We start from the raw sequence: 12,980 nt of genomic DNA, 5'->3' as shown, positions 1-12,980 counted from the left end.
GTGTTAACAGTCCTCTGGCACCCTCCTTGATTTGAGTGATTCCTAAAAGATTGCCACTAATGTCTCCACTATCTCTTCAGCTATCTTCCGTAGAACTCTGAGGTGTAGTTCATCTGGTCCACCCTCAGGCCATTCAGTTTTTCTAGCACCTTCTCCTTGGTGATGGCGCCATACACAGCTCTGTCCCCTCATTCTCTTGAATTTTTGGGATATTGCTCATGTCTTCTACTTTGAAGTGGAGGAGCCAGTGTTGGACAGGGGTGGACAAAGTTAAGAATCTCACAACACCAGGTTATAGTCCAACAGGTTTATTTGGAAGCAATAGCTTTCGGAACACTGCTCCTTTATCAGGTGGTTGTCTAATGAAGGAGCTGGTGCTTCCAAATAAACCTATAAAAGTATAACCTGGTGTTGTGAGATTCTTTCACAGTGAAGACTGTCACGAAGTAATTATTCAGTTGCTTAGCCATTTCCTTGTTCCCCACTGCTTTCTCTCCAGTGTCATTTTCCAGTGGCCCAATGTCCACTTTTGCCTCTTTGTTTGCCCATTAACCTATCTAAGGAAACTCTTACAGTCTTCCTTTGTATTACTGGCCAGCTTACCCTCATTCAGTCTTCTTTCTTTCTTTTTTTTTTGTTGCCCTCAGTTGGTCTTTGGAAGTTTCCCAATCCTCTGATTTCCCACTGTCATTCACCGCATTATGTTTTCTGTTTTGCTTTTATGCTATCCCGGAGTTCCCCAGTCAGTCTTGGTTGCCTCTTCCTCCCTGTATCATGCTTTTTTTTCAAGTAGCATTGTGGCCAGAATGACCATCTCAAAGTTAGAACAAAGTTATGAGCTGTGAATATACAGTATAAACCTGAAATAGACTCTTTCTTGTAAAATACAACGGAGTTGAGAAATCACTCCAGTAAGTATTGAGGTTGCACTTTGAGAACAAGCTGTCATATCTCTGAAATCCAAGAATGTTAAGTTGCCCATCATACAAAAATTGCATTTTATGCTTGAGTCTCCATTTCTGACCATCAGTCACAATTCAGACTGCACTGGACTCTCGTGACAGACCTTCTAACTTCTACCATTTATAGCATTCAGCTATATTAAATCTAGATTACACCACTTCCCACCCTGCCCCCTGTAAAAACGCCATCCCATATTCCCAATTCCTTCGCTTTCGCCGCATCTGCTCACAGGAGGAGCAATTCCAAAATTGAACAACCCAGATGGCCTCCTTCTTCAAAGACCGCAATTTCCCCTCAGACGTGGTTGACGATGCTCTCCACCGCATCTCCTCCACTTCCTGCTCCTCCGCCCTTGAACCCCACCCCTCCAATCGCCACCAGGACAGAACCCCACTGGTCCTCACCTACCACCCCACCAACTTCCAGATACGTCGTATCATCCTTCGTCATTTCCGCCTCCTCCAAACAGACCCCACCACTAAGGATATATTTCCCTCCCCACCCCTATCAGTGTTCCAGAAAGACCACTCCCTCCGTGACTCCCTCGTCAGATCCACACCCCCCCACCAACCCAACCTCAACTCCTGGCACCTTCCCCTGCAACCGCAAGAAATGCAAAACTTGCGTCCACACCTCCCCCCTCACTTCCCTCCAAGGCCCCAAGGGAGGACCCCTCCTCATACCTAAAGAAGGGCTTATGCCCGAAACGTCGATTCTCCTGCTTCTTTGATGTTGCCTGACCTGCTGCGCTTTTCCAGCAACACATTTTTAAGCATTCAGCTATAGCCCATATCCCACGTCATCTACTCAAACCTAAATCCTCACTGACCTTTTTTTCTTTCCATTATGCATGGAACTGCACAGGCCCTGAGCTAATCACCATGTCAGGATAAGTCTTGACAACGTTTTCAAAATGCAAACAGCTCTTTCTGAACTTTGTTCATTGCTCTCCAATTTATCCATATAGCCCTTTTCCTTTATATTTCTACAAATGCCCATGCATGTTTACTAGTCTTATCGTTAACCTCCCAGCAGCCTTTCTTTAGCTGTTCCTAATTAATGACTACTTGGCTAAGTATTAGTTTCCTTTAATTTTAAAAATGTATGATTGTTTATATTGCATTTGTTCTATGCAGTTACTCAACCACTTTGCTTCAATTCTTGATGTTAAAAAAAGTCAAGAGTAGACCATTTGACTGATTGGGCCTGTTTGGGCACTCTTAGCAATTCTTCTTTTGGTTTGAGGTACCTTTTCTTTCATATTTAATATAATTATTGTATATAATTGAAACCCAAATACTGTTGTGATCACTGTCTACAACATTCAAACTCAAAGTAATATGTGGCCAGGTGCACCACTGAATAGCAGATCTAATATATAATCATCCTAATTACTTTATTAACTTGCTGAGTCAGTTTTGTACATTTTCAATAAGTGTGCTTTGAGAATAAGCTGTCATATCATTGAAATCCAAAAATGTTAAGTCGCCCCTCATACAAAGTTGCATTTTATGCCTGAGTCTCCATTTCTGACCATCAGTCACAATTCAGACTGGACTAGACTCTTGTGACACGCTTCCTAACTTCTATCATCTATAGTGTTCCGTTGCCCATATCCCATTTTACCTACCCAGTACATGAATCATCACTGATCATAAAATCCCCATAGTGCGGAAACAGGCCATTCAGCCCAACAAGTCCACACCGACTCTTGGAAGAGTGTTCCACCCAGACCCATTCCCCTACCCTCTTACTCTACATTTCTCCTGACTAATGCCTCTAACCAACACATCCCTGAATCACTATGGACAGTCTTAGCACGACCAATGCACCTAACCTGCACATCTTTGGTTTGTGGGAAGAAACTGGAGTACCTGGAGGAAACCCATGCAGACACTGGGAGAATGTGCAAACTCCGCTCAGTCGCCTGTGTGGGAATGAACCCGGGTCCCTGGCGCTGTGAGGCAGCAATGCTAACCACTGAGCCACTGTGCTGCCAATATAAAATTCTGAGCCACCTTTTCAAATCCTTAATGGCCTCGCTCCTCCCTATCTCTGCAACTTTCATAATTTCTACAACACCAGTCCCCAAACCATCCTTTTCCTCTGTCTCTGAATTTTTGTGAATTCCATAAGACATAGGAGTGGAAGTAAGGCTTTTGGCCCATCGAGTCCACTTCGCCATTTAATCATGGCTAATGGGCATTTCAACTCCACTTACCCGCACTCTCCCCATAACCCTTAATTCCTTGTGAGATCAAGAATTGTCGTCCCAAGGTTCTGAGCCATTCATCGTATGTTAGGCCTACCATTAGTGGGCGGCACGGTGGCACAGTGGTTAGCACTGCTGCCTCACAGCGCCAGAGACCCGGGTTCAATTCCCGCCTCAGGCGACTCTCTGTGTGGAGTTTGCACATTCTCCCCGTGTCTGCGTGGGTTTCCTCCGGGTGCTCCGGTTTCCTCCCACAATCCAAAAAATGTGCAGGTTAGGTGAATTGACCATGCTAAATTGCCCGTAGTGTTAGGTAAGGGGTAAATGTAGGAGAATGGGTCTGGGTGGGTTACGCTTCGGCGGGTCGGTGTGGACTTGTTGGGCCGAAGGGCCTGTTTCCACACTGTAAGTAATCTAATCTAATCTAATCTAATCATTTCAGGGATCATCAGTGTGAATCTCCGCTGGATGCGCTCCAGTGCCAGGATGTCCTTTCTTAGGTGTGGGGCCCAAAATTGGACACAGTATTCTAAATGGGGCCTAACTAGAGCTTGATAAAGTCTCAGAAGCACAACCCTCTTGAGATAAATGACAACATTACATTCGCTTTCTTATAACCTCCTTCAACCAACCATTGGCACAGTGACGTAGCTATCTAAGCATCATACTCTTGAATTTCTTCTTCAGCCCTTCTACCACTCCAATCCCCCTTTCTCCTTTAAGATTGGTCTTTCAAATCCACTGTTTCCTCTCAGGATTTCTTGCTGTTGTTTCAGCATCAATTTTTGCTTGGTTGCACCCTGCATGAGTGCCTTGGCATTTTGGTTGAAGTAGTTATAAAAAATTCTTTTGGTAATTAACCAATTACCAATAACATAAAAGCATTAAAAAGTTGAATCTATGCTGTTTATACTGAGGATTATAAACCAGATTTAATGTTTGATGTGTGTGGTTTCTGGTTGAGGGCAGCAAGATAGTTTGACTGTGGTGTTCTCCATACTTAAATATTCTGATGGTTGATACACTTGAATTGATCACACGTCTGTCAATTATTGCCCTTCTTGAGTAACCTCTTAGGAGAGAGAAAATCAAAGGAGCTAAGCAGCAAACTGCAGTTTTGCCTGCTGTTATTTGCCAGACATAAAGGACGGCATTTACTTTATGTTGGTAAAGGGAGTCACTTGTTCATTTTCTTTAGCCTTAAAGGGTGTCTCCAAATGTTAAGACAGAGAGGCTGTGAACTTACAGGAGAATATTGTTTGCTAGAATTGGTCTTTGAAACCTGAGCTGAAATTAATAGACTGCCAGAGTAGTATAGGTCTACATGTAGTACTGTAAATCCAGCCCTCATCTACAGTAGATTCTTATTGTTAGAATTATATAATGATTTTGTTGGGATCTGTTTTATACTGAATGATAATGAAATAATCTGACAAATGGAAAGGGAGAAAATTACTGCGGAGGGGAAAAAAAAGAAACTGCAGGACTGGAAACTGAAATGTTGAATGTATAACTCACAGCACCAATTGACTGGTGGAAGATTATTTGTATTGCAGAGTTCTGTGATAAACTACAAAATATAACATGCTTTTCATAACACTTTCAACTTCAAATACAAGAAATAATGATCACTATTTGAGACTGATGAAAATTCTAGATCTATTGTTAGTGGAAGAAGCACCTCTTGTGCCCTTGGTTTTTAACAGGCTGCTAATAACTGCCTATAGTGAATCAATGATGTTTATGTATTGTAGGGAAAATTACCGCAAAATTGTAGTGCTTGGACTCATTGATGTTTTCATCAAGAAATAATGTTGTATTACACATTTAGGAAACTTTCAGTGTTTCGTTCTTTGTTTCAAAAGTTTAAAGTAATGGTATCTGAAACAAAATGACTATCTAAATGCACAGTAGTGAATCTGCCAAGGCCTATTGGGAATCAGCGTAACTAAAATATTCTTGTCTCTCCTCCACACGTGCTGAGTTTGTCGTTTTCTCTGAACCCAATTTTCCAAATGCAAGAAATTTTATGTTTTATTCATCACTCTCTTCCAGAATGGTATACATATGATGTGTAAAGCAAGAAAGACACAGGTGATCATTTGACTAGAATTCCTTCTGCAGTATAGTTTGTAAAGAGAATCTTTAGAGTACTTACCCCTACATTTCTCATGGGTTATATCATTTTCTATATTGCTGCAATAAATATAGATTTAACGTGTGACACATCTTTTAATTTATTGTGGATATTTTTTAACACAATAAAAGATTGTTTACTAAATGTTTCGAAAAAATGTCAACAGTGCATGTTAACAATTTTGTTTTAAATCTAGGGTGAAAAATATATTGTTCTTAAAAAGAAATATCAACATCTTGTGAAGGAAAGAGATGGATGCCACAAAGAAGAAAACGTTACAGTGAGTACTGTTGTGGGAGAGTTGGTTGAACAGTTCCCGAAAGAAGAAAGATCCCCACATTCTGAAGACAAACAGCAGCGCTCCAACTCTGATGACCCAAAGAACAAGAAAACTTCTCCAATGGAAACCCTACTGAAAATACATACTAGTGAACTTTTAAACAGCAAGATTTCTGCAGGAAGCTCGACAGATGAAAAAGTGAACATGTGTGAGTGGATTATACAAGAATTACCTATACCAACAGCTGACACTAAGTCCAAGGTGCCTTCAGAACTAACCAAGGAGACCCAGGTACCTTTCTTTGGTTTCTTGAAATTTCCTTTTGTGTTCTCAACTGCCTTTGCTTCTGAAAGCATTGAGCCCTTGTTGAAATTTGCTCCCGTAAACACATGGACATCCTCGGGTCTTGGATTCTGTCTATTTATCATGCACAAATCTGAGCATTGGCAGACTATCCTGCAGTACATCAGTCTGCTAAATTAGATCCTGTTTTCTTTCAATATCCACATACATGTATGCCTAGTCAAAGTCACTGGTACCATGCAGGAAGGAAAAACCTGTGTTACTTTCATCTCATTGACTGAATTGCTGAGAACAGCTAAAATATTCCCATCTCTGCCTTAGATGTGTTAACTCAACAAAGATTCTGGTGTTTTCCTGTTCTACATGACTCAGTTGCTAGGAGAAAGTGAGGACTGCAGATGCTGGAGATCAGAGCTGAAAAATGTGCTGCTGGAAAAGCGCAGCAGGTTAGGCAGCATCCAAGGAGCAGGAGAATCGACGTTTCGGGCTTATGCCCGAAACGTCGATTCTCCTGCTCCTTGGATGCTTTATGACTCAGTTACTGGCGTGCTATAAATATAACAACTTCAACATCACTTCTTATGGATTAACTGGTCTAGCAGACCTAAACCTGATTATTTAAAATGGAGATTATGAAGGGGGAATTCTAAAATTGGTGGCCTAACTTGGGAGTCATTAATGCAATTATTTGTTTTCAAAAGTATTGATTGGAATTCTAATTAAGACATTGAAAACCTCCACTTAGCTCTCTGCACTTAACTTGAACCTAAATGTAAGTTTTAATTGTTGGGATATTTAGATTTTGAAGCAGTATGGGATACATTTTACTTTTGGAATCCACTCCCTCCTTCAAGGATTGTAGGGTGACTCCAGCTATGATTTGGGAAAAGGGAAGCTCATGATATGTTTTTGACAAAGCAAACAAACGGTTTTTGGAATGATGTATTACATTTCTTCAGCACAGTACACTCCACCAGAACAAAAAGGTTGTTTTCAATGCACAGCCAATATATGGGACTAGAATGTTATAAAATAAAAGAGCAGGCCCACTCCTCCTTATCTATATATTTGTAATGGTTATAAATGCACTTAATTAATGCATTCTCTCAAATGGGCTGACTTGGATATACCCCCAAGCCTGCGCTCACATTCTTGTAAATTCTCTTCCACATCTTCCCTGTGAACTTTCTTTTGCTGATGTGTAGTTTTAGAGCCCTTCTCTTGAATGCAATCATATACACAGGTTCGATCCATGTGCTCACTTGCAATATCTTGTACAGGCCATTCTGCTATAACATATGTTTCATTAATGCAAATTTTCTGTAACGCAATTGACTAATTGGGGACTCTGTTTCTATAGTGTGAACTTTTCAAGAGCGTATTGGTTATAACGCGATTCCGGCCCCATTAGTTTAAATGGTGCTGCTATTACATGCATTTCTTATAACACAAGGTTGCATGAGAATGGAACTACTGTCTTATAGCAGAACTGACTGTCTTTTTCATTTTGTGAAGTACTTTTGAAACACTCTGCTAACATGGATGTAGCTGACATCTATTGTGTATTTCAATGTATCCGTTTCCATAATTTTTACAATTGATCTGTAAGAGATTCATATTGTACATTCTGAGACTCTTGACAAGATGCCTAAATGGTCATTGACTGGATAGTGTTTAACGTTTTAATAATTAAGGTGTTGAAATTGTATTGTGCAACTTTTGGTATATGAGTGTTGAGTATGTTTGTATGTAATTTGTCCGCCATTTTAACTGAAGGTTAACTTTTTTTGTTAACTTATAATTTTAAGTCCGATATTACATTCTGTTCCCGAACTTCAAAGGCTGATGTTATCCAATTTGTTTTTATTAAAACCTTTTATGTGGGCATCACAGAAGGAAAAGCATTGAGAAAACGGAAGCACAGGGTAAATTTTAAGCCACGGAGGGCCATGTACTCAACATAAAATGTGGTTAGTTGAAAGCCACTGTTCTTCCTCCATATCTTCCCCTGTTTTGTCAGGTTTACAATAAAGATCCACAAAACCAAGATTCTGTTGTTTGTGAATAAGTGCCTACAATATAGTGGTTGAGGATATTACCTTTTAATGGATCTAAAAGGCACACCAAATTTCCTGTACTCCAGATTTGAACAATACAAATTGTTTCTTTGAAGTTAATCATGCAAGATATTTAGATAATAGAATGTTTTTGTTCATATTACTCAATGTATCGGTAATTCTTGTGTGAAGTTGCACTTTTAATCTTAATTCTAAATTTGTCTTTTACTTCTTTTACTCTGCAGCACTATGCCTCACCTTTGCATTTTAATTCAGCCATTGTTGGATTAATCTTTTCATGTCATTAATTGTACTGCTACATGATCACTTTAGATTCCTCTCTCTCCTGAGTAGTGAGGCTGAAGTTTTTCCAATTTTTCTTGTTTGATTATTTTTACTTCCATTTTTGTTCGTTGTTTGACATTCGTTGGTTTAAATTTGGTTTTGCGTTAATGGAAGCATGTCTGGCATCAAGCTTGGTAAGGTCTTCCACTCTGTTTCATCCTAATTTTGTGGAATATGGATTGTTTATTTTTCCTTCCTACTTTGATATTTCTTTTAATTTGCTATTGTTTGACTCATGCTAATCTTTGCTGAATTCATTACTGTGTTGAGCAAGAGTGGCTTTGCCAAAATCAGTGTTTATCAAATGATTAATGTTAACCAAGGCCCTATTTGTATCAGTCCACAGAAGCAGAAGATTCTGTGATGCTATCTTAAGAACAGAATTATTTTCTTTTGTTACTGACAAAGTTATTTGAGGATCCAGAATAGATGGTGGAATCTAAAACTCTGTCCGTGCACTGTAAAGCCTCATTTTGTGAATTAATATATTGGTAAGAGTCAATTATGGGTTAACAAGTGGAAAATAGGAATAAACAGTAATTCTGAAGTAAGTAGTCTGCAACTGATGGGGTACTACCAGAATCAGGGTTGTTGCCTCAGCTCTTTTTAACCCATTTTAATGACTTTTATTAAGGACAGAAGATCTAGTGTGTAATTTTGCTGATGTTATATAGCGATGTGGGACATCACACTTTGAGGAGCTGTCAGCGGCCGTAAAAGGATATTGACAGGTTGAATGGGTATTGAGACAGATAATGTAATCTGGAGTAACATTCAGAAGTGAGGTCTTTCATTTTGGTAAGAATGAAAAGCCATACATTTTTAAATGGTGAGTAACTTTGACATCATGAAGGTTCAAAAAGGTTTGGGTGCGCAAACTTAATATGCAGGTATAGCCAGCAATTAGGAAAGGAAGTAGTTTGTTGACCTCTATTGTAAATGGACTTTGTGCAGTATAGTAGGTGTGACTCTTGTATTCAGTGTTGGTCTCCTTTATCTGAGGCAAGATCTGCTTACCTTGCAGATTCACTAGATTGATTATTGCAATTTGAGGGCTAGCTGTGATGAAATGCTGGATATACTGGTTTATATTTTCAGAAGAATGGAAATCTCATTGAAGCTTAAAATCTTGAGAGAGTTTAACAGACTAGATGTTCAAAGGCTGTTTTTCATCCCTGATGTGTATTAAGATACATCTGAACAGGTTGGTGTAAAAATATCTATAATGCAAGCACTACTACTTCCTTTTATTGCTCTCTAAGTCTGTAGTTCCTGAGCTGCTTTCTTTTATTAATGACTCCAGGGTCCTTAGTGTAAAACAATTGGAATTGATTTGAATAACTTATGCTATTGGCTTTGTTATATTTGCCAATATTCAATACTGTTATGATTTGATTGAAGTTCCCAAGCTATTTTAACTTACTATCTGATATTGGTCTGCAGTCCATTTCATTTGCTCCCAGTGTGAACAAAGCTACCTTTATCATAGAGTCCCTATAGTGTGGAAGCAGGCCATTCACCCCATCGAGTCCACACTGACCTTCTGAAAGGCATCCAACCCAGACCAACCAACCCCTCCCCCACCCCACCCAAAACCTTATCCCTGTAACCTAGCATTTACTATGACTATTCCACCTAGCATGCACATCCCTGGACACTATGGTCAATTTAGCATGGCTAATCTACCTAGCCTGCACATCTTTGGACTGTGGCAGGAAACTAGAGCGCCCAGAAGAAAGCCATGCAGGCATGGGGACAGCATGCAAACTCCACACAGGCAGTTGCCTGATGGTGTATATCATGTACTAGAGTGTCCTAGATTCTGTACCTGATCTGTGTCAAGTATTTAGTGTTTCTGTTTGGCTTCAAATTCATGCTTAATTTATTCATTCATTAGTCCCGTTACAGTAGCTGCATGTTACTGTTAGGTTAGAGCAAGATTGGATTCCTTCTGATGATAAAATAGACTAAGGATGGTCTGGTACATGATAAATACCACTCTGAGATGTTGTTACTGGTATATGGTACAAGATGTAGGAGGAAAGAAAAGTTTTTAAAAAATACATATAGTATTGTTTAAATGCCTACTGAGGGTTTTACTTCATTATACATGCACTGACCATTGACCCTTTTGTCTTTTAAGTTGCAGGATAAACCCAGTATTTGCTTCATTGAAGCATTTGAAGAAAAACAAGGCAAAAAGCTTGATGTTGCATCTGAAAGTGTCACAGAATGTCCAGTGCAGATTGAAGTAAAAGTGGAAGAATCCCAAATGGATGAATTTGATTCTGTGTTCAAGGTACTCTTGCAAAACTGTCTTTACAACCATTGGGAGTGAAAATTAAAGTCAACCTAAGAGAATGAAAAATTGGTGTTGAAACTTAAAAACAACTTTGAAATTTATGGAATTGTTAATTATAGTGTCATTAGGTACATGGTGTTTAAGGGAGCAGGCAGTTAGCACCTTGAATCAATGCTGACTCTCGATATAACAATTTTCCCACTTTGTAGTTCTCCTACAAGAGACCCTCTCTGTACCATGGATGTACAATTCCTTTGCACATTCATTCTCCGTCAGGATGGTCTCAGGATTGTCCGCTTTTTCCTGAAGAAACGGTTGAACCGTCCTGATTTACTAATGGTGGTTGCACCCCCCTGGAGATGGCAGAAATTATAGCTTATGATCTTTTGGATGCGGAAGATGAGGACTAATGAGGACTAGTGTTCCATTGTTTAATTTGGTCATGGCAGAACTTTTAGCTAACCTGCATTTTCTCACCTGCCAACCTCACCCCACACTCATACCCCCACGCCCTTTACTCTGCTGAGAATCCAGGAAATCTGTTTTTTCCATCTTCAAATGTATTAAGCAATGAAGAATTCACAACTCTGTGGGGGAGATATATCCAAAGGATCGCAACCTGTTCAGTAAACAAATTACTTCCCAAGTCAGTCCTAAATGACCAGCCCCTTTATTCTGGGATTGTTTCCCCAGGTTCTGGATTCCTCAGCTAGGAGAAATAATCTGTCTACTTTTTATAGCTTCTCCATAATCTTGAATGTTTCAATGCTGTCACCTCTCAGCCTTTTATTTTATACGCCAATTTAGATTGAATTTACTCAGCCTCTCATTGGAGAACATTATAATCATGGGAACCAATCTTATCAACTTTCAGTGTATGGCCTCAAGGTATGTCCTTCTGTAAATATGGAGACTAAAACCTCTCAGTAGTGCAAGTTAATCTCACCAAAGCCCTGCAAAAGTTTGTCAAGACTTCTTTATTCTTGTACTCCAGTGCCTTTGTGGTAAAGGACAATATGCCATTTTCCTCCCTAGTTGCTTGCTTTCCCTGCATGTTGATTTTGTGATCCTCAGGCAACCACACTTGATTCCCTCGTTCAACATTTTGCTGCTTTCAAAAGAAAGGATTCTACTTATCTATTTTTGCATAACCTTACACTTCCTCACAATGCACACCAGCTGCCGCCATCTTGCCCATTCACTTAACTTAGTCATGCCACTTTTTATTTCCTCAAAGCCACATTCCTGTCTAGCAATTTATCACTAAGTAAGATGTTGGCTAGCTAGGTGCAAGGTGGTTCTTCTGTCATGGTTCACTTCCTGTATGGAATGTAGTAATTCATTGGAGGTCTGCCTCCCTGCTTTGCCCTTGGCTGATGTGAAGTGGTGCCCCTCAGGTTATATAGTCATTAGTTTATCTAACAGAGTCTATAGTCCCATATGGACAATAGATAATACCCCTCATTAGTAAACATAAACTAATAATTTTTGGTCTCTTCCTCTGAGTAATTCCTGCAAATTGTAAATATCCTCACTGATCCTTGCTGCATTTGATTAATCGCAAAGTTCCAACAATAATATTCATATCTGTAAACCTGTCCTCCTATATATGACCAAAATAAGTCAATATTTTGTAAACTAACATTTTTAAGGCACTTTATCAAATACCTTTTGCTAACTTCTTGTAGTCTTTTTGTTTATTCTCTCTCCTTTCTTTAGACGTTGTTACATTTGCTGACTTCTGATCCTTTTTTTTAAAAATTCACTTATGGGATGTGGGTATCTCTGGCTAGGACAGCATTTATTGCTCATCCCTCAGTGCAGAGAAGGCATTTAAGAGTCAATTACGTTGCTGTGGGTCGGATGTCAAAAGTAGGCCAGACTAGGCAAGGATGACAGATTTCTTTCCCTGAGGACATTAGTGAATCATGAGTTTTTCTGACTATCAATAATGGTTTCGTGGTCATCATTTGATCCTTAAATTCCAGATTAAGGAATATTCCTTTGCTAGGAGCATTCTAGAATTTAGAGTGTATTGGAAGATCTTAGGGAATTCATTGTCTGCATCATTTGGAACCCCATTATGTCTGGTAAGATCCTGAGAATTTGTCAAGTTTTCGAGCTTTCAGTTGCTCCAGTACTTTTCCTCTGGTAGTAACAATGACCTTTCGGCTTTCAGACAACTAAGCAAGCACTAAAGTTAAGATTTACAAGAAGGACCATACCTAAATTATTGAAAACACCCAATTTGTTAAAGTGATAGGTCAAAAAAATAATTCTGAGCATGATGAGTTTGTGACAAGTCTGACGTGAAATGAAATATTTAGGGATATTTTCAACGTATTTTTATGATTATAAACTACATTCTCTTTAACATGTCT

At 39.3% G+C, this 12,980-nt stretch overlaps 1 protein-coding gene across 1 annotated transcript in view; it reads left to right on the top strand.

Moving 5' to 3' along the window:
• The window catches only part of LOC122559953 (ankyrin repeat domain-containing protein SOWAHA), a 133,474-nt gene that overhangs the window by 33,924 nt on the left and 86,570 nt on the right, over window positions 1–12,980 (top strand). The window contains 2 exon segments of the mRNA XM_087994962.1: window positions 5,509–5,883; window positions 10,441–10,596. Coding sequence (XP_087851088.1) covers window positions 5,509–5,883; window positions 10,441–10,596 — 531 coding nt within the window.

Source organism: Chiloscyllium plagiosum, unplaced genomic scaffold (genome assembly GCF_037043375.1).
Source record: "Chiloscyllium plagiosum isolate Xiang-an unplaced genomic scaffold, Cpla_swu_hap1 HiC_scaffold_15, whole genome shotgun sequence".
Taxonomy (NCBI): domain Eukaryota; kingdom Metazoa; phylum Chordata; class Chondrichthyes; order Orectolobiformes; family Hemiscylliidae; genus Chiloscyllium; species Chiloscyllium plagiosum.
The sequence above is the reverse complement of the archived record's forward strand: the minus strand, read 5'-3'. Positions and strand labels throughout refer to the sequence as shown.